General features: G+C 48.1%; 1 protein-coding gene across 1 annotated transcript in view; it reads left to right on the forward strand.

Annotated features, from left to right (window-relative positions):
- NFATC2 (nuclear factor of activated T cells 2) overlaps positions 1-20,893 on the forward strand; it is a 138,585-nt gene that overhangs the window by 15,472 nt on the left and 102,220 nt on the right. Inside the window, exons 2-3 of the mRNA XM_060032666.1 lie at positions 1,759-2,770; positions 7,111-7,282. Coding sequence (XP_059888649.1) covers positions 1,759-2,770; positions 7,111-7,282 — 1,184 coding nt within the window. The remainder of the gene's footprint in view (positions 1-1,758; positions 2,771-7,110; positions 7,283-20,893) is intronic.

Raw genomic sequence — 20,893 nt, forward strand, 5'->3', positions numbered from 1 at the left:
ATAGGGGCGGCTTTGTTCCAATAAAACTTTACTTCCACACGCAACCTGTGGGCCAGCTTTGGTCCAGGGGCTGCAGTTTGCCTGCCTCTGATCTAGCAGCGTGCGATTCTCTAAACAGATAATATCTGATGTGATGTGAGCTGCTAACAGGTGTCAGTGGAGAAAAGATGGCAGGGAAATGGGGTGGAGAATGACACAGCGGTGGGGATGGGCCTAAGGAGCTGCTGACTGAGCAGGCATGTGAAGGAATTAAGGGAAGCAGCCAGGTGAAGATCTTGGGGGGAGACATTCTAGGGAGAGGGAGCTCCACAGCAGGAGCTGCTTGAAGAATCGTGAGGATGTCAGCAGGGCTGGTGCCGAGTCAGCTTGGGGAAAAGTGGGGCGGGTGGGAGTAGTGAGACAGGCCAGGGCTAGGGGACGAGTGTGTTAAGGACTGTCCTGGGGACATCTAGGGAAGCCTTTAAAGTGGGTTTCACTTTACAATGGACATTTCCATAGACGGCTGCGTGGAGAACAGACCATAGAGGGTGAGTGTAGAAACGGGGAGACCAGGGAGGAGGTGACGGCAACAGTCCAAGTGGAAGAGGGTGGCGGGAGGTGGTGACACATGAGTTTAGTTTACATTTTAATAGAGCGGTCAGGCTTTGCTGATGGATTGGATGTAAGGTCACGAGAGAAGAGTCGAGGCTGACCCAAGTAACGACAGAGAGGGTGGAGGGGCCTCTGTTGAGCTGGGGAGCTTGCAGGAGGGGCGGGGTGTGGGATGGTGGGAGCAGATAGCTAGTTCCCTCTCTAATCTCACTCTCCAGCCACGGGTTCTTTCGAGATGGCAGCAGAAGCCTGAGCTAGGTGGCCACGATTAAAGAACAAAATTGGATCATTCTGTATCCACTGATTTTACTCGTTTGGGAGGCTCTATAGCTATGGCTCTGTCTTTTGGGGGCCAAGTAGCTTTTCTGGGGGATTTCTAATCCTGTTCATTCTGTATTTGGGTGAATCTCTTCCCCTCCCTGGACCTCAGTTTCCTCATCTGTAAAATGGCACAAGATGAGATATGGCTCAGGAGTTCTGGTTGTAAATTAAGTCACTTTTTTACGTGTGGGCATAAACATTTGGGATTTGAACCCAGAGCTTCATGGGCTTCAGAGCTGCTGTGGCCTCCCCCTGCATCTTGTAGCTGTATCATACAGGTAGAAAGAGCAGATGGGCCTAGGTCAGTGTTTTTCAAACTGTGGGTCATGACCCACTGGTGGGACAGGAAATCTGTTTAATGAGTTATGACCAGAATTTAAACAAAATAACCCCAGACAGGAGGATAGATAAGAGTGCATCATACGTAGCAGGGTAAGTATTGTTTTGGGAAGCTTTTGTTTCAGTTGCCAGTGAACATGATGGTGTGAACTGAATTGTGAAATCAAATCACGTTTCTTTTAAGCGTTTCACTGAAACAAAAGTTTGGAAGCCGTTAGCCCAGCCAGCCATGCAGGTCTCCGGCTGCTGCTGCATGGCTTGGACCAGCTGTGCTCGTGCACCTGCACTAAAATCCTTCCGCTTTGATCTCTCCGTTCAAGGAATCTGGGATGAAGTGGCCTCACTTTCCTTCTGTGAGGGACGGAGTTTCTAGCTCGGGTTTGGTGTGGCGGGGATTAAAAAAATAATAATAATAACAGGAGACAAACCCAATCTGGGATTGCTCTGCGTCCGGAGTTGTGTTTTAGAGGCTTAAAAAGACCCCTCCCTCCCCCCTTCTCTTTCCAGAAGAACCGAATGCACATAAGGTCGCCAGCCCACCCTCCGGACTCGCATACCCCGATGATGTCCTGGACTATGGCCTCAAGCCATACAGCCCCCTAGACAGTCTCTCTGGCGAGCCCCCGCACCGGTTGGGAGAGCCGGATAGGGTAGGGCCCCAGAACTTTCTGTGCCCTGCCAAGCCAGCGGGGGCCTCGGGCCTGAGCCCTCGGATCGAGATCACTCCATCCCACGAACTGATGCAGTCAGGGGGGCCCTTCCGCATGAGAGACACTGGCCTCGTGGTCGAGCAGCCGCCCCTGCCGGGGGTGGCCGCCAGCCCGAGGTTCACGCTGCCCGTGCCCGGCTTCGAGGGCTACCGCGAGCCGCTTTGCTTGAGCCCCGCTAGCAGCGGCTCCTCTGCCAGCTTCATTTCCGACACCTTCTCCCCTTACACCTCGCCCTGCGTCTCGCCCAATAACGGCGGGCCCGACGACCTGTGTCCCCAGTTTCAAAACATCCCTGCTCATTATTCCCCCAGAACCTCGCCAATAATGTCACCTCGAACCGGCCTCGCTGAGGACAGCTGCCTGGGCCGCCACTCGCCCGTGCCCCGTCCGGCCTCCCGCTCCTCGTCGCCTGGTACCAAGCGGAGGCATTCGTGCGCGGGGGCCTTGGTTGCCCCGCTGCCCGGAGCCTCACCCCAGCGCTCGCGGAGCCCCTCGCCGCAGCCCCGGGACGACGGCGCCCCTGCCGGGTACCCCCCCGCGGCTGGCTCTGCCGTCCTCATGGATGCCCTGAACAGTCTCGCTGCCGACTCACCCTGTGGGATCCCCCCCAAGATGTGGAAGACCAGCCCCGACCCGTCGCCGGTGTCCAGCGCCCCGTCCAAGGCTGGCCTGCCCCGCCACATCTACCCAGCCGTGGAGTTCCTGGGGCCCTGCGAGCAGGAGGAGAGGAGGAACTCAGCCCCCGAGTCCATCTTACTGGTGCCACCAACTTGGCCCAAGCAGCTGGTGCCCGCCATTCCCATCTGCAGGTGAGTCAGGCTTTGAAAACGATTTATTCCATGGTCCAGTTTTAAGAGAAGGTTTTCTGGTTATGAGCATGGGATTCAGAGTTGGCTAGACTGGTCTTAAATCCTGGCTTTCCATTTACTGGCTGCCAGACCTTGAAAAGGAAGTTAAATTCTCTGGGAAAACGAAACAAAACAAAACAAAACTCTGAGCTGCAGTTTTCCCATCTGTAAAATGGGTGTAAGTGTCCCTGACTTCCTGGGTGGTTGTTAGGAGGATGCAGTCATAAGATGCATGTGATTGCTCATATGACACTGAGCTCATTCATGCATTCGCTCATTTAACAAGTATTTCTCAAACACCTACTATGTGCCAGGCACTGTTACAGGTGTTGGGGAGACAGTGTGAACAAAATGGGAAAAAAAATTCTGCCTTCGTGGAGCTGACATTCTAGTAAGCTCAAAGCAAGCCTGAACATGTGGAATTTGCTGTCTTATTATAAGAGGAATTGATGTTTGTTGGCATCTGCTGTGTGCCTCAGTATTGCAATCAGTGATATGGAGGTCTTCAAAAAATGTGGGAGCCATAATCCTCAAGGAGCTTAAAATCTTGGCAAGCTGAAGAGATGCATGAATAGCAGCATGTAGGCTTGGGGTCTCCAGGGATGGATCTGAGTCCTGGCTCTGCCACTCACTGGCTGTGTGATCATGGGCATGTCTGCTGCTGCCATCCTGCTGTGCCCATAACAGACATCACTAATCATGCAGGGCCCTCTTTCTCATTGAGCACCTTTTTGATGCCGTGCCCAGGGCAGACATTGCTAATCAATCAGGACCTTCATTCTCACTGAGCACCTTTCTGGGCCTTGGTTCATTTCCTGTGAGATGAGGATGATAATAGTACCTACCGCATGTTTTGTTTGTTAGTTAGTTGGTTTTTTAAGGATTAGGTGAGATAATATATCTCAAACTCTTAGCATAGAACCTACATAGGTAAGAGCTCATGAGAGAGACAGCTGTTATTGTTATTGGGGAATCTTAACCTTATAGAGGAAGCGCTTTGTTGCTTCCTCACTGATGAGCCGTGTGCTAGGAGATTGAGTCCCCAATAGCTGTTAGAGTGATGATAGCGACAATAATAATCACCAACATTTCAGGATGCTAGCTGTGTGCCAGGCACACTTCTAAGTACTCTCTCTGGATTATTTCATGTTATTCTCACATAAACCTGGTCTGGTTATATATTTATCTTCATTTTGATAATAAGGAAAATGAGGTACACAGATTAGGAGCAGAGATTATTTTATCTGTTTTATTAGGTGAAGAATCTAAGCTTTATGCTATTCCCGTTATCCCAATGGTTTTCAAAGTGTTATTTGCTTGTAGCAAATGGAAGCCTCTTCTTTTCAAATAAAATGTTGAATGCCAAAATAGGTAATGTAGAGCCGTTTTGATTGATGTGGGGTTGAGAGTAGCCTAGGGTCCTGTCCACTGGGCCTGGCCTCCCCACGCCCACCTGCCCCCAACCCCGACCGAAATGGACTGAATGGAGCTTCTGGTCTGATGTTCCCTCCAAAGCAGGTTCTGAGAACACTAGTGCCATCATAGGTCAGTCAGTCCCTTAAGGAAAGGAGTTTCTGGGTTTCATAGAGTTTAATAGATACCTTTGTGGAGGGGCCGCTCCCCGCTGTGGACAGAATGTGCGGTGGTTTCAAAGGCCATCTGATCACGGAGTTCTGAGACTAAAGTTTCCTGCAGCCACCTTAGGAATGCTGATCGAGATCAACGCCTGGTGCAGGTTGAGAAACGGGGGCTCAGAGAGGTGAAGTGGTATGCCCATCAGCACCCAGCTAGTTCACGACCAAGTTGGAAATCAGAATTCGAGATTCCTGACTCCTTGTTATTTCCGGCCAGCTCCTTGATCCGTCTCCAAAACGTGACTTATTTGGGAGTGAGGAGGATCATTAATATAAAATACGATTGTGAGGCATTTATCTGAGACTTTATTGTGTATAAAATCTTTCCCTCTCCATTATGTGGCTTGATCTGAGAGGTTCTGTTGAGTTAGAGTCCTTTAGTCCCTAGCAAGTGCCAATCTGTGCCAGCCAGTGAGATATTTGCAAGAATTTTCTATTCGATTGAGAAGATAGGGCATTCAGAGAAGTCTCCCGATGATAGTTATCCCAGGGAGTGTGGATAACTCAGCAGGGGGCTGGAATTCAAATGCAGGGTGTCAGACTGGCTCCAATGGTCTGAGTCTTAAGATTATATTTCGGTTGTCAAACACCTATTCCAGAACCACACAAGATTAGAAGTTGATACTTAGGGATATTCCATTGAATCTTCTATTCACTAAATGTTTTGATTCATACAAGGGTGGAGTGATTTTTTTCATGAGCCTTATTTTGCTAACTTTAGAAAATTTTAACTTGCATACATGAGAATAAGAGTATTTAACACATATGGCACCTTGGATGTAGACAGAAGCTTGAAGGCATCTTGGAACTGTAACTGAGGTAGAAATAAAGGCACTTTGGACACCTGAGACTTCAGAGTTAAAGGGGCTTCAGGAGGCAATGTGGTTATAAAGAAGGGCTGGAGATTTCCTTGCATAGTGAGGGTGGAATCGTAAGTTGGATTGTATGTTCAGGTTCAGCTCTGGCACTGATGGAATTTGTGGGGCTGCTGCCCCACTCCACTCTCCCCTTGGAATTGCTGTAAGAGAGAAGGGATAGAATTGGCCTCACTGCAAATGTTTAATTAAGTCCAGTTGATAATGTTAGCTTCTAGCAGTTTTGGGCTTAGCAGGAAAGACTGTCCTGATTAGATCAATGTTTTCTCCTGCATGTGAAAAATCAGGACATAGTGACACAAATCCATGCATTTGTAACTTCAAAGCTACTTTGAACATACGGGTGTTCTTTGAAATAAAACTGCTTGTTCACTCATCCATTTATCCTTCCATTCATTCGTCCGCCCACCCACCGAATATTCACTGACGACCTAGCAAATGTCAGGCATTGCTCTAGACTCATTCCATCAATGAGGTATTTTCTTGGGCCTATTTTAAAGAAATGAATAAGATAAGAGACAATGTAGAGATGTGGAAGGAGCACTGGACCGGGAGTCAAGAGACTTAAGTTGGAGCCTTGGCTGTGTCTTGCTCTGTGATCTTGGGAAAATGTCTCTAGGTTCTTTTGGACTCTGAGTGAATGGTCTAGATAGATTGTCAAGACGTCATTCACCTCTTCAGTGACCTAATACTAACCTCATATCAAGTACCTGATGTGTGTGCTGGGTAGGGTTGAGACTGTATAATAAAATGAAACTTAATGTCATGCCCTCAAAGATTTGACAAATTCAGATGCCAAAGCGTACATATCCAATACCGTTAATACTGTAGTCAGATTGTCTACAGGAAGTAACTATTTATTTGAAATATACACTATATTACATGAAAAAATAATTATAGCTAATATTTATTGAGCAGTTATTGTGCTTAAGCTCTTTATATGATCTCAGTATCCCCATTTCACAGTTGAAGGAGACTAAGGCCTAGGGAGATAGAGGCATTTGCTCTAAGTCACACAGGTAGTTAGAGGTGGAGCTGGGACTTGAACTTGGGTGTGTAACTCCAGTCATGCTCTTGACCTTTACTCCTCATTTAATTGTAGGAAGTCTGAGTGGTTTGGCTCATCCATACCAAAACCAGACACCTCTCTGTGGTGAGATGTTCTACACTTGACCCAAGAAGTAATGATTGTGACTGGGAATGGCCTGTCCCTAAATTTACTTTTAATTGAGACATCAGACATAGAAATAAGAGCTAGAAAAACTCTCAGATGTCATCTAGTCCATTTGTGGTTACAGGATACTAAGGATAAGAAAGATGAAGTTGCATACCTAATGTCACATGGCAAGTTTGTGACACAGTGGGGCCCCTGATTTCTATTTCAGTGTTCCTTCTCCCACACTTACTCCTTGGGAAAAGAAAAACATCCTGGATAAGGGATGTTCTTTAGAGGTGAGAGGTGATATTCTTCAAAATTTCCAGAGGAAAAGAAGTTACAGTGGTTCAGAACGTGCTAGAACAATCATATGGTGAACTTAGCTTCATAAACTGAGAGGTCAGTCATTCTGTCTTCATCAAGATGGAAGAGAAAACAAAGAAAGAGAATGAAAAAGATCTCTACCTTGTGAAGAGCCCTACCTATCATGTCTGAGAAATGTGTGCCTCCCAACAGCCAACATTATTCATATGCCCGTTGGACATGATTTTCAGAAAAAGGACCATTTATGTTTATTGTACAGGTTGACGGGATATGATTTATTGTACACATGACTGATTCTGTTTCCTCCTTCAGCATCCCAGTGACTGCATCCCTCCCACCACTTGAGTGGCCACTCTCCCACCAGTCAGGCTCCTATGAGCTGAGGATCGAGGTGCAGCCCAAGCCACATCACCGAGCTCACTACGAGACAGAAGGCAGCCGAGGGGCTGTCAAAGCTCCGACCGGCGGCCACCCTATGGTTCAGGTATGGACTTGAGTTCTCTTCCTTTTGCGTCCTCATTTATCGCCGGGTGATTTACTTCTGCTGAGCTACTGCTTGGTGCTTTTTAGGTTGAGGTATGTGTCTTAGCCTCCTTTTCCTCTGAGGGATGGGATATTTGAGACTGAGTATCAGAAGCTAATCCAGCTACTCAAAAGCCATAGACAAAAGTCTTACTGAGCTGGATAAGGATAGAAATGATATTCATGCTCAAGCTTCTTCTTTCTTCTCTTTCTGATTGAGAGACCACTAGAGTTTTGCAGAGGTTTTTGTACTGAAGGTTTCTGAAGCCATCATTTTGTGTTTAAATTTCAGATGAGAATCCATTGAGGAAAATCAATATATTGAAAAGTGGGGAAAAGTTAAAACTACACAGAGTCAAATACCTAAAATAACTATTATTAGCATGTTGATATATTTCCTGTTGCCTTTTTTTCTATTCATGAACGTGGCAATGTCTATCACTGTACATTTGTATACTTGATGTTATAGTAGTTTGTACTTTGATTTTTTTTCACTTTACATTATACTCTGAGCATTTCCTCCTGGTTTTTCCTTAATCATTATCTTTTTTTTTTGCGGTACGCGGGCCTCTCATTGTTGTGGCCTCTCCCGTAGCGGAGCACAGGCTCCGGACACGCAGGCTCAGCAGCCATGGCTCACGGGCCCAGCCGCTCCACGGCATGTGGGATCTTCCCGGACCAGGGCACGAACCCATGTCCCCTGCATCGGCAGGCAGACTCTCAACCACTGCGCCACCAGGGAAACCCAATCATTATCTTTTATGTCTGTGGCTTTTGATTTAACCTCAGATTTTTGTTTTCAAAATAAGTAGAGAACTGTTTTTTTCCTCCAAAATATTGAGTTGAAATCTTCTTGATTGTATAGTCTAGTTAACCAGGCACTGCTGACTGGTGGCCACCAACCAACTCAATTAACCAGCCCTTTAATACATTTAAATTAATTTAACTCTTTTAAATTTGCCTTAAAGTAAAAGTATTCTTTGATAAGAATCTGATGGTGCATCAAAACCCTTTAGGGTAGTTGTTAAAAACGCAGCTTCTTGAGCGTCCCCTGAAACTCCATGACATAAGAACAATTCAGACAAAAAACAAACCTACAAACCCCTAACCCTAAAATCTGCACAGGTAGCTTTGAGTGTATATACCTGGTTAAGGACTTTAATGATAACATTAGGAACTTACAAATCCTGGCAGTTGCTTTTTCTAAATCTAACATCACAGCCTTTTGGGGATTTTGTTTCCATTCGTTGCTTCTTTTCATTTGCCACAAGTCACATTTTACTATTTCTTTGCATGTCTAGTAATTGTTGACTCCGTACTGACATTGTGATGATGATATGTACTGGACATTGTAGAGACTCTTGATTTTGTTATCTTCCTCTAAAGGTAGTTCAGTTACTGGCTGATCACATTGACCTTTTATAGGCTTGATTTTACCCTTTGTTAAGGTAGACCTGTGGAAAGCCTGAGGTGTTCCCCATGCCCTTCAGGTTCATGGGGTTAGCTATCAAATTCCTTCTTTTGTGGATATAGTTGAGGCTAGGTTTTAGACCATGTTAGGGCAGGTCTAAAGTGGCCCTTACTCTAAGGCATGACCTTACTCTTAAGGCCTAGTCTTTTTGGATGCTTCGTGGGGAGGTCACTCCTCTCTGGTGGGCTGGAATTCCAATACTCCAGGCCTGCTCAACCTCTAGTCTCTCTGTTTCCCTTTTTACCCCATAGCTGCCTCTCTCTGGTAAACTCTGCACATTCTTTCCCTGTGCTTACACAGCCCAGCCCGTGGCCAAGGACTTGGGGAGCTCCCCTAGCACCTTCCTCCTCTCCGATGCTTTACCCACAGATCCTAGCTGCTTCTCCAGCCTGGGACTCTGAACTCTGTCTCCCCAACTGAGCAGGCCCACTGTGTTCTGCTTGAACTCCACTCCCTGCACGTGGGAGGGAAACTGTCTCCAGGCAGAGAGCTGCAGTGGACGTGGGCTCACCCCCTATGTTTCCTTTCTCTCATGGACCACAGTCTTATGCTGCCTGCTGTCTAGTGCCTGAAAGCAATTGACTTAGCAACTTTTGTCCTATTTGATAGTTGTTTAGGGTGGTAGGGCTGGTCTGGTACTATTTACTCATGCTTGAACACTGATTTTTGGAAAAGAAAGTCTTCATATCATTATCGATCAAGGCTTATCTGCTCTAGGATGGGAACCTCTTGGCCTGGAGGTGGTGGTAGTGTGTGCTGGAGTCAAAGCCTTTGGTTGTCACAGAGAGAGAAACTCATTCAGAGCAGATTAGAAAAAGGGGATTATAGGGAGAGGCTACTGGGGTAACATATCATCGGGTCAGGAGATTCGGCTCAAGAAGAACCTGGACTCATGGTCATGAGTCCAAGGTTTATTTCTTTGCTCAGTCAATCCATTCAACAAGCGGGTTCGTTCTGCAAGTATTTGTTGACCACCTACCTTTGGCCATATACTGTGCTCGATGCTGAGATACAGTGAAGACTAAAAGAGAAGCGGTGGTTAGCTTCTCTATGGAGCTCATGATCTCGGGGGTATAAAGTTATTGACTAAATAATCATGCACCCGATAAAATTACAAATTGTGGCAAGCGGCAGGAAGGAAACGTGCGTGAGGCTCTAGGCGTGTGAAATGGAGGAGGCCGTGTAGAGGGGGGAGGATTTCCCTGGTGAGATTTCCTTGAAGAAGAGACTTGGGCGGAGGATGATGCCTAGAGGGAACGGTATGTGCAAGTGCTTAGAGGCAGAAGGAAGCAAACTGTGTCAGCGGACCTTGAGGAAGCCAGTGGAACCAGACTGTGAAGGGCCAGAGGGAGAGAGGAGGGGGCCCGAGCGGGCAGGGCCTGAGTAGCCATGGGGGCGAGTTTGGCTTTTACCCTGAGATGGGAGAAGCAGGAAAGAAACGAGGAGAAGCTTCAGGAGGCTCTGTCCATGGTGTCTGTCCTTTCGGGGCTATGTGGTATCTTTGTTCTCTGATTATTCAACAAACGTTGGTTGAGCACTGCTAGGTACCAGGCATGGTTCTAGATTCTGGGATGTGGTATGAACGAACCAGCCAGAAACCCTCACCGTCATGAACGTGCAGTTCAGCAAGATGATGCTAATAATAGTTAACACCTAGTGGGCATTTACCACATGTCAGACCCTATTCCAAGTGCCGTCTGTGTTAACTTATTTAATCCTCAAAAAAGCCCCAAGCAGCAGTTACAGTAGGTCAAGGAGATGTCAGGGAACTTGTTCAAGATCATAGCTCTTGAATGGTGGACTCAGGATTTGGATTCAGGTGTCTGGCTTTGCCTGTTATACAACTTGCCTCGTCTTCCACATCACTCTGCAGACCAGCTTTCCCTGCCGCCTCATTCTCACCAGGCAGGGAAGTCCTGGTGGAGAAATACCCACCAGGCCTTCCTGCCTATCACTTTTCTATGCTGTCCCTGTTCTAACCCCTCACCAGCTCGTTGGAGCCCAAGTCCTGACCCTCAGGGAGATTCTAATTGGCCCTGGGCGGGGAGGGGAAGGGTGCCACCCTCTGGTCCAGTTAGCTTGGCCAGAGCATGTGCAGTGCAAGGCCCTGCTCACCCATTCATCAGGGGCCGGGGCCGTGGAAAGTTCCAGAGAAGGGAATGGGCTGGACGTGCAGTTCCGAGGATGCCCACTGCACTGTGCTTGATGTTCACGCCCCTTCTTCCAACAGCTCCCCAGGATCCGCCCCTCTTCTTGTTCGTAACTTTGAAAACTCAACGTATGACTTAAAAATCTGTAGCCATATCCTCAAAAGACACAAAGTGAAGTCTTTAAAAAAAATCACTTGAATAGATTGGGTTCTCTTCAAAACGAGATGTGCTAGCCCCTGATTTTTAACGTAGGAAGTCAGTTTTTTAAAAACTTCTTTGAAAAACGAAGAGAAGAGGGAACTTTAAGAAGACAAGGGCTCTTAACCTTTAAGTAGGTGCGAAAACCCCTTTCGAAATCTGGAGGGTTGCCCTTTCATTCCCAGAAGAGCAGCGAAGCCCTGTTTTGTACCTTGCCTAGATGCTTCTGCTGGTTTCTTTCTTGATCTCTGTCTCTCTCCTTATCTCTCCATCTGTTTCTATTTCTGTACTGTACCATGGCTCACTTTTCCCCTCTCGATGATTCGTCCTCACCTTTCTCTTTTTTATTTGCCACACTATAAAACTTCACTTTTTTTTTTTGCATGCCTAGTGGTTTTATGCTCCTCTTTATATGAAAATAAAATGAGTACATGACCATTTCATTCTCTTTCTTTACATGTAAAATTTCATATCTTAAGCATATGCCGTGTTCAGCTGTTTTTCTTTCTTTTTGCTTTCCTCTCTCTTGAATGTCACTTGATCTTGGAAGAAAGTTTGTTCCAAACCTTAAATGCTTTTCAGATCTCATGACTCATTCATTCGGTGAACATTTTCTCAAGGGCTTGCTGTGTGCCAGGTGCTGTGCTAGGCGCCAGTAATGTAATGATGGGTGAGATGGACACAGTCCCTGCCCTGATGTAGTTCAAGGGGCACTGGATATGCCAAGTAGACCAGGATGGTTGGTGTGACCGTTGCTGAGATGTGGGCGTGTCAGGGAGGCCAGACGAGGGCCATCTGGGATGACATCTGGACTCCAAGGTAGAAAGTGACAGCTGATTAGGAGTTCATCTGTTGGATTCACAGCTTGGGGCGGGAGGTGGTGGTAAGTGCTTTGACAGAACAAACCATGTCAGGAAAGTACTACTTGGTCGACCTGCTTTAGAGAGGATCCCTCTGAGGAGGTGACTTACCAGCTGGGGCCTGGAGCAGATGATTGAGCCAGCAAAGAAAGGAATGTTGCCCTTCCTCTGTCTGTCTCTGTCTCTTTTGGTGGTGGTGGGAGAGCGTTCCATGCACAAGGCACGGCACACACGGAGGTCCTGAGGCAGGGAAGAACTTGGTGTGTCTGTGGAGCTGAAGGAGGGCCAGTGTCACTTGAGTTTAGCTTGGAGCGTGATGGTTGGCAGGACTCATAAGCCAAGATGAGGAGCTTGGGTTTTATTTCAGGTCAAGGGGAAGGGAGTGCTGAGTTTTGAGCAGAGGAGGAAGATGATTCCAATTTAATATTTTTGGGACCACTTGGGCTTCCCTCTAAGGAGTGGGCTTCTCTATGGGAGGAAGCAGGGAGGGGAATTTGATAGGCTGTGGCAGTGCCGGCTGGAAGGTCAAGGCGGTGAGGACTGGAAGGTGGCATTGGGAGAGGAGGGGATGGATTCCAAGGCGTGAGCTTCGGGACTTGGTGCTGGCTTAGGTGTGGGGGTGTGAAGGAGCGCCTGGGTAGAGGGTGTTGTCATATGCCACGTGGGAAGACCTGGGGAGGCAGTCAGTTTCCTAGGGGAAGATTACGAGTTCAGTTTGGGGTGAGGGAATTAGGAAGGGCTTGTGGGGCGTCCAAGCAATGACGGCAAGTAGGCAGTTGGGTCTATGAGTCTGGAGCTCAGAAGCAGAGTCCTAGACTTTCTAATGCTCAGGCCATCACTACAGGTCTTAGTGCATATCCACTTGTAAGGATTTATTTCCCATACCCTCAAGAACAAGCTGCATCTCTCTAGAAGCAGAGGACTAAGGAGAGAACCAAAGAAGTGATTGCAGAAACAAGATTACAAACTGAGCGCTCGTGGGAGCCAGACGACGGAAGGAAATGACTGCCTTGGCCAAGCAGGGAGCAATAGGGAGTGGTGGGGAGTAGGGCACAGCACAGTATGTACCTTCTCTGAAGGAGGCAGCTGGTACTCAGCACCCCTTGGTTATGCCATGTGGGAACCAAAGTTGCCAGGTTTCACAGTTTTTATTAAGGGGAGCTAGGAACCTGAATTTTGATGTGGAATTTCTGATTTTTATATTTTGGCTACTAAATCAAAGTTTGAGTTAGATTTAGCTCAAGGCAAATATCCTCAAGTTCATAGCCTCTGGGGGTTAATAAGGACTGTGCTACGTTAAGGGTTATCAGTAGAAAGGGAGGTAGGAGAGAGGCTACGTTTATACGATTTCTAAGAATTGTTCAGTTAGGGAAGGAGCTCGGTTCGCAGCCAGACCCTGGACATTTCTCCTATAAAGCTCTAAATCCCGTGGAACTAGAGCAACCTTACGGTTTTTTCTGAGGAGCCTGGGAATCTTAGTTCTTTGACGTGACTATGACCTGTAGGGATCAGAGAAAGGGAACCACTTGATTCACCTTGAAAGAGCCACGTGCCTTTTGGTGGAACCCTGCCATCATTTCCTCGTTCTGTGTCAGGACAGGAAGCAGTGGTCCTTTGGTGGACAGAACTGCCATTCAAAGGCAGCTTTGCAAGGTTGGGCTTTAAGCGTTTCCGTAGCTCTTCAGCTTATGGGATCTCATAATACCCCAGCTGAGAGTTGCCTGTATAATGCCACTGTCATTTAATCCTTTCCCTGGCTGCTTCCAGACCCTTTAACCATAATCCTGCATAGAAATTCCCGGTAGAGGACACTTCATTATTTTCCTCATCCATCTTTGTGCCGGGGCTTTCAATAAACGTTATTCTTACCACTCTCTGGGACGTGTTTGCAACTGGCAGAAGGATTGGAAAGCCATCCTTTTCGTTATAAAGTAGTCAAAATCTAAGATTGTTTAACCACAGCACACACCTCCAAAGACAATACTCCTGATTCTTTCAAACAGATGTTCAGACATATGGCGAAAACATGGGCAGTTCCTTTAGGAGAAATTCCTTGCAGATGCAGAAACCTGATCTCGATTTCATCCTGGGGAACAGTAATGAGCTTCGCAGAGAGAAGAGTGGGGGGCCGGGGCGCACCTGTCCAGGGTACCGCCTTCCCATCCTGGAGGAGGCTAGTAAAGTCTCCGAGCTTTCATCTCGTAAAACAGATTACGGGACAGTGATTTTCATCCTGTTGGATTTTGGCGTTTGTACTCTCTGCGACTCACTTTAAATTATATCTAAGACAGGGGAGAAAGAAGCCAGATGGGGTTTCCTCCTGACCAGGCGAAACTGGAGTCGTGACGGGGAGCCGCGCTTCCCTGGCGTTGGCTGGGCGTGTTGGCTTCCACTGACTAATAAAACTTTGTGCTCGGTGAGGCTGGCTCCGTGAAACAGGTCTTGCAGATGCTACTTTGTCTTGATCACGGCTGCTGCGTTTGCTTAGAACTACAGAGGTTCGATGAGACCTTCTGCAGAAGGAAAGGAGAAGAGGGAAACAGGGACCCCCAAGCTTCAGAGGGGGGGCACGTGTTCTGAGGTCATCGGGGGTGCATTCTGCTCATTCATTCGTTTGTTCGAATTATTCACCCAGCGCCTCCTAGGTGCTCGGCACTCTTCCAGGTGCTGGGAATGCAGCCGTGAACAAAGCAGACAGAAATTCCTGCCCCCGTGGCGCTGACGTTCTGGCTGCAGTGAGATAAACAATAAATCTAATAAATAGGAAAGTTCAGTAGTACGTTGGAAGGTGATAAGTACTGTGGGAAGGGCTGCCAGGGCGAGGGGAATTGGGTGTGGTCAGTTAGGCCTTCCTGAGAAGGTAGCACTGGGGCCAAGGAGGAGCTGAAGGACTAAAAGGTCCGGGTTTCTGGGGATGAGTGCTCACGGCGGCCTGGACAGCCAGGGCCACCCTGGGTGTGGTCTGGGAGCAGAGAGGGGGCCTGCGTGGGAAGGGCAGGCTGAGTCAGGGCAGGGGAGGAGGGGCTGCAGGCCCAGAGGAAAGAGGATGGGCGCGCTTGGGCCTTGGACTCGCAGGAAGGTGGGAGCCAGGAAGAGCGGGTCTGACCTAGGTTTCAGCAGGATCCCTCTGGCTGCCTTACAGATGAGGACAGACCGTCGGGGGGCTGGGGGAAGGAGCACGGAGATGGGCTAGGAGCTGCTGCGGTGCTCCAGGCGAGACAGGACTGCGGCTGGACCAGGACTGGGGAGTGGAGGGCATGAGAAATGGTGGGACTCTGGGTATATTCTGAAAGTCAAGCAAGCTGGATTTTTTGAGAGGTCAGTTATGGGCGGGAGGCACGTGGGTGGTTGTAGTCTGGGGGGAGGCCGGAGTGCCCAGGGTTGAGCAGCCCTGCCCGTCACACTGAGACTCTCCTGTTTTCAGAGGGAAGACATCTAGGGCTGGCTTGACCCAGCCTTTTCCTTTAAGGTGAGGATGGGGTGGGGAGGGGATGCTGAGGCTGACTTCGGGAGGACCCAGCCTCACTACGCTCTCTTTGTCTATGCCAGTCTCTTGATGATAACACTGGCCGTTAATTAAAACATCTTTTAAAAGAGTACAGTCCAGGGCTTCCCTGGTGGCGCAGTGGTCGAGAGTCCGCCTGCCGATGCAAGGGACACGGGTTCGTGCCCCGGTCCGGGAAGATCCCACATGCCGCGGAGCGGCTGGGCCCGTGAGCCATGGCCGCTGAGCCTGCGCATCTGGAGGCTGTGCTCCGCAACGGGAGAGGCCACAGCAGTGAGAGGCCCGCGTACCGGAAAAAAAAAAAAAGAGTACAGTCCAAACCAAGTGCATCTGTGGGCCAGATGTAGCCCTGGCGTGTGACCTTGGCTGAGGCTGGAGTGGTCATGGAGGCCTTGTAAAAGCGTGGAGACGGGTGTTGGCCTCCAGGGGTGAGCCAGGTGCCGAAGAGAGGGTGTCGGGGGGTGGAGCCTGCACAGGTACAGGTGTGGAGGGATGAGGAAGTGCAGGGTTGGATGGTGCCGTGTGCTAACACATCTGCGTGTCAGAAACACACCGAGGGAAGCAAGAGGTGCTTTCAGCTCACATGAGAATATAAATGATCATGAATGAGTGTCAGACATTGCCCCCCGCTGCCCCCAGTGTAAGCAGAAAACAGAAAATTTCCAGAATCTTGAAGGAATAATTGTTCCAAAAAGAGAGATTAAGTCTGAGCCTTCAGTGTGTCTGGCAACCAGTGGGAACATAGAGAGGAAACTTCATTTGTTCTATAAACAGATTTTTGGCCAGGCACTGTGATGTAACAATGACACAGGCACACTTACCCAGCATCTACCATGTACTTTCCTTAGAGTGACCTACTTAATCTTTGCAGCGATGCTATGGAGTGCAGGTGGTAGAATTACTCTCATTTTACAGACAAGGAAATTGGGACACAGAGAGGTTAAGCAACTTGGCTGATGTCACCCAGCTGGTGAGCGGTGGCTTTGATTCGGACATAGGAGGTTTAAAGCCAGAGCCCACACTGAACCATCAGTCTGTGCTGCCTTTTGGTAGCAGAAAGAGCAGGTTGTTTGGAGCAAGGCCGTCCTAGCATTCATTAGCTTTGGCACTCTGGGTAACTGGCTGGCCTGCAGTTTCTTCACTTAGAAAAGAGTAAAGACCTACATCTTTCAGATTTTTTGTTTTGTTTTGTTAAGAGTTGTTAGGATTCTAAGCAAAAGTGCCCCGTGTGATCTTGGGTACAAAGTAGACTTTTTTTTTTTTTTTTAAGATTTTTTGTTGTTGTTGATGTGGACTATTTATTTATTTATTTATTCATTTATTTTTTTGATGTGGACCATTTTTAAAGTCTTTATTGAATTTGTTACAATATTGCTTCTGTTTTACGTTTTGGTTTTTTTGGCCCCATGGCATGCGGGATCTTAGCTCCCCAACCAGGGATCGAACCCACAACCCCTGCATTGGAAGGCGAACTCTTAACCACTGGACCACCAGAGAAGTCCCACAAAGTGGTCTTTTAATCTGCTGATGTTCTTTGGTTGAGAGGGAAAGATTGACATGGATCTGGGGTATTTTAAGCTCTGATAGCCCAAGATTAGATCCTGGTGCCCGTTCAGGTTTTTTCTGGTTGAGTTAACCACATCTGAGACTAGCTTAGGGTACTTTATTTACACATTGAGGGTGGTTTATTTAGACATCGTTTGTTATATACGTGATACTATTTCATCCTTGCAACCACTCAGTGAGTTGGTGCTATTATTCCCCTTGTACAGGTGGATAAAGAGGCAGGGGGGAAGCTAATGTCACTTACCTAAAGTCAGGCGGCCAGTAAGCACTGGAGCCCTGACTTCGGCTTTTAGCTTCTGGCTTCTCATCTTTCCAGGCACCTATTCAGTCATCCACGACCTGCTCCCAGCCGGCTCTGCCTCAAGCCCCAGCACAGAGGGCTCCAGTTGGGGTGTAACATGAGGGTAAGATGGGACAGGGCTCATGAAAGGCTCCTCTGTAGCATCTTTGGGCAGCACCCGGCTGGTGGTGTGATTTGAGCCCTGGACCCAGCGCTGGGCATCCAGCTCCCATCATGGCCTTCACTTTCTTCACTGAGGGACCCCGGGAGAAACAAAGACTGTCTCTGGTCCTGTTGAGACAGGAGGCGTCTGCTAGAGGTGGATTGTAAGTACCTGCTAGCTCCAACATGGCCTGGGAGAGAGGGGAGGTGATGGCTTCTCACATGGGCCCTGTTCCCTCTGTGAGAGCAGCAGAGCCATTCTCTGGATCCTGGGAGAGAGCGTGGAGGTAAAAGCTGCTTGTTCTGAGCTTCCTGGAAAGCTGTGGGCTGACTCTGCCCATAATTGCATCTGTTTATCGAGCACTTACTACGTGACAAGCACGTCACATGGACTGGCTCAGGCAGGCTTGCTGCCCCTGCTCTGTGAATGGGGCTCAGAGGTGTCGAGTGCCTTCCCCGGGGAGCACGTGGTCACTAGTGACCCTGACCAAGCTTCCCCTGTGTGCCAGTTGCAGGAGGTCATGGTGCTATTATTAACCCCATTTACAGATGAGGAAACTGAGGCTTAAGGTCATACCACTCAGCAGAGGGGGCAATTCCTAGGGTCTCTGTAAAGATAAAAGACTTAAGACGGGAAAGTGCTTAGAACGGGGCCTGGCTTGCACCAAGCACTCCATGTACACGCGTTGTCACTCTTTCCTGTTATTGTTTATTTTCCTCCGCACCATCCTGTTAGGATAAAAAAAGGGAGCCTTTGTTCTCACGTGGAAGTTTGGATTTCATGCTGTCATCCCAGAGCTGGGATGGACATGAGGTAGATAATGATGATAGGATGATACGAGTGCCCATAATTTACTGACACGTGCCCTGGATGAGGTCAGAGGACTCGCTCAGGGTCATGTAGCCCACACGTGGTGGAGCTCCAGTGCAGCCTGCACTTGGGCTCTGAGACCTCAGCATCTCCAGAGGGTTTGGCTCCCAAATGCAAACCATGATCCCACCTGTGCTGAGCCGGTCATGGGACCTACCTGGCCATCCTTGTCCTTCAGCCTGAGTTGTTCTTATCACACTAGTGGTGTGACCTTGAACAAGGATCATCTGACCTCCTGGGGCCTCAAGGTCCCCCACGGCAAATTGTACAGAAAGTTACTTCTCTTTTAGGATCTAGGAGACGAGCATGTGTGTAAAAGACAGTGCTAAGTGCAGGCTGCTCTGGTTTCTTTTATAGTTTAACTTTGGGGAAGGAAGTGCATTCACATGATGCAGAATTTGAAAGATACAAGAGATGCGCAGGGCAAGACCAGCCTCCCTCCTCATACCCCAGCGGCCAGCTCCTCTCCCTGAGGCCCCAGTGTCACCAGTTCCTTGAGTGTCCTTCAAGAGAGGGTTTGTGTCTGTCCTTGTGGTTGGCTGCGTTGTTGTCATCGCCATCATCATGGGCATCGTCATGGGCAGGATGCCCTGCACGTTTAAAATTCCCTGTAAATGGTCAAAGCAGTTATTACTGTGGAGCTTAAAAAGGCATCACGTTGTGATTTTCCAAATAGAAAGTGAAGCTGAGTTGATCTTCTTGGCATCATTTATTTAATCAAATTGACCTCTCCCCTTGAAACTTAGGTTTCTGTTAAAGGAATCCCATCTTCCTAATTTGACGTTTATTATAAAACTGTAAATACTGATCTAATGAATACAATGTTTGGAACCTGCCTCAAGTAAATGTTTGTTAAGCCTTGGCTTTACCTGACTCCGGGCGTAATGATGTAAAATAATCCATCAGCATACACTGGCTGTATCCCCCGCCTATGCCTGTATCCTTTCTCTCTCCATCAGAAAATGATACATTGAAGATAAAAGCAATGGATGGTATCAGCAAGGGCAGGATGCCATGGTTACAAAGTAGCAAGAAGAGTGTGGAGCAGGATTGAGTGGTTTTCTGCTTCTCTCTTATTTATTCAACAAATACTGATTGTGCTTCCACCACATGCCAGGCCCTGTGCTGGGTGCTCCCCACTCAGTTTGGTCCACAGACTAGCAGCACAGACCTCCCCTGGGGGCTCGTTCAAAATGCAGAATCCCAGGCTTCACAGTCTGCCAAGTCAGAATCTGCCTTTTACAAGATGCCTTGGTGATTTGTGTGCATATTGGAGTCTGGAGCACATTATTCTAGGACAGAGGTCGACAAACTATGCCATCCAAGTCCGGCCCACCACCTGCCTTTCTAAATAAAGTTTTATTGGAACAAAGCCACGCCATTTATTTACATATTGTCGGTGGCTGCCTTGGTGCTACGTTGGCAGAGTTGAGTCCTTGCGACAGACACTATGTGGCCTGCAAAGCCTAAAACGTTTACTGTCTTGTCCATTGTGGGAAAAGTTTGCTGACTGGAGACGGAGATAGAATAGTGAACAGAACAGACAAAATCCCATGTTCTCACGGAGATGGTGTTCCGGTGGAGGGAGATACACAACAAACCAGTAAACCTAGTGTTGGTAAAGAGCCATAAGAAGAAAAATAAGGCAGGAGGGGAGGATGGAAGATGATTGTGAGGTGGTGAGGATGCTATTTAGGGAAGAACTTTCTGAAGAGATGACATTTAACCAGAATTTTGAGTGCAGTGAGAGAGTAAGCTGTGTCACGGTCTTGAGGGAAAGTGCCGTAGGAGAGGGAATAGCTAATGCAAAGGCACTGAGGCGGGAGCTTTCCTGGTGTCCATTTTGGACATCAGTTCAGAGGTGGGTTCTGATTAGGAGTTAGGTATTGACAGTGAACATGTTTTTTTTTTCTCACATGACCTTTGCTGTGGCATTTCAGTGCCTTTTATATGACCATGGAATGTAGACAGAGGTCCTCAACTCGCAGCCCAGGGAAGTCTTCTGTGTGTCATTGGGTACAGTTGCACAGACAGTGCACTGCACAAGAGCACTGCATCTCATGAGGGCACCATTCACATTTGTATATTTATCAAGACAGTGTTCTGACACACGCCTTCTAAGGGTGTAGAGGAAGAGGTGTCTTCTCCTAATTTGTACAGAAGTGCCAGGCATCTTAGCAGTGGCCCTGGTGGTATAATTCTTAAAAAGAGAAAAAAATCTGAGTGTGCATGTCTTCAGGTCAGGGACATTCGTCTGTCTGCACTGGTTGCTCAGTTCATTTACATTACCTGGCCCTTTAAGCCATTTGAATTGAACTCTTGATGGCAAGAAGGGCATTTCTGCTAGTCTAAAAGACATCCCTACTCAATTATTTTCTTTCTCGCAGATGGGGTTCTTGTTGTTTTCTCCTTCCTACCCTCTAACCAACCAGACTGGCTGGGACGGCGTGGGGAGCCTTGTCAGCTTCCACCTCTGCCTTGGCCTGGCTGTGCGACCTCAGCCCACACAC

The sequence above is a fragment of the Delphinus delphis genome, chromosome 15 (assembly GCF_949987515.2).
Source record: "Delphinus delphis chromosome 15, mDelDel1.2, whole genome shotgun sequence".
In the NCBI taxonomy this organism is placed as follows: Eukaryota; Metazoa; Chordata; class Mammalia; order Artiodactyla; family Delphinidae; genus Delphinus; species Delphinus delphis.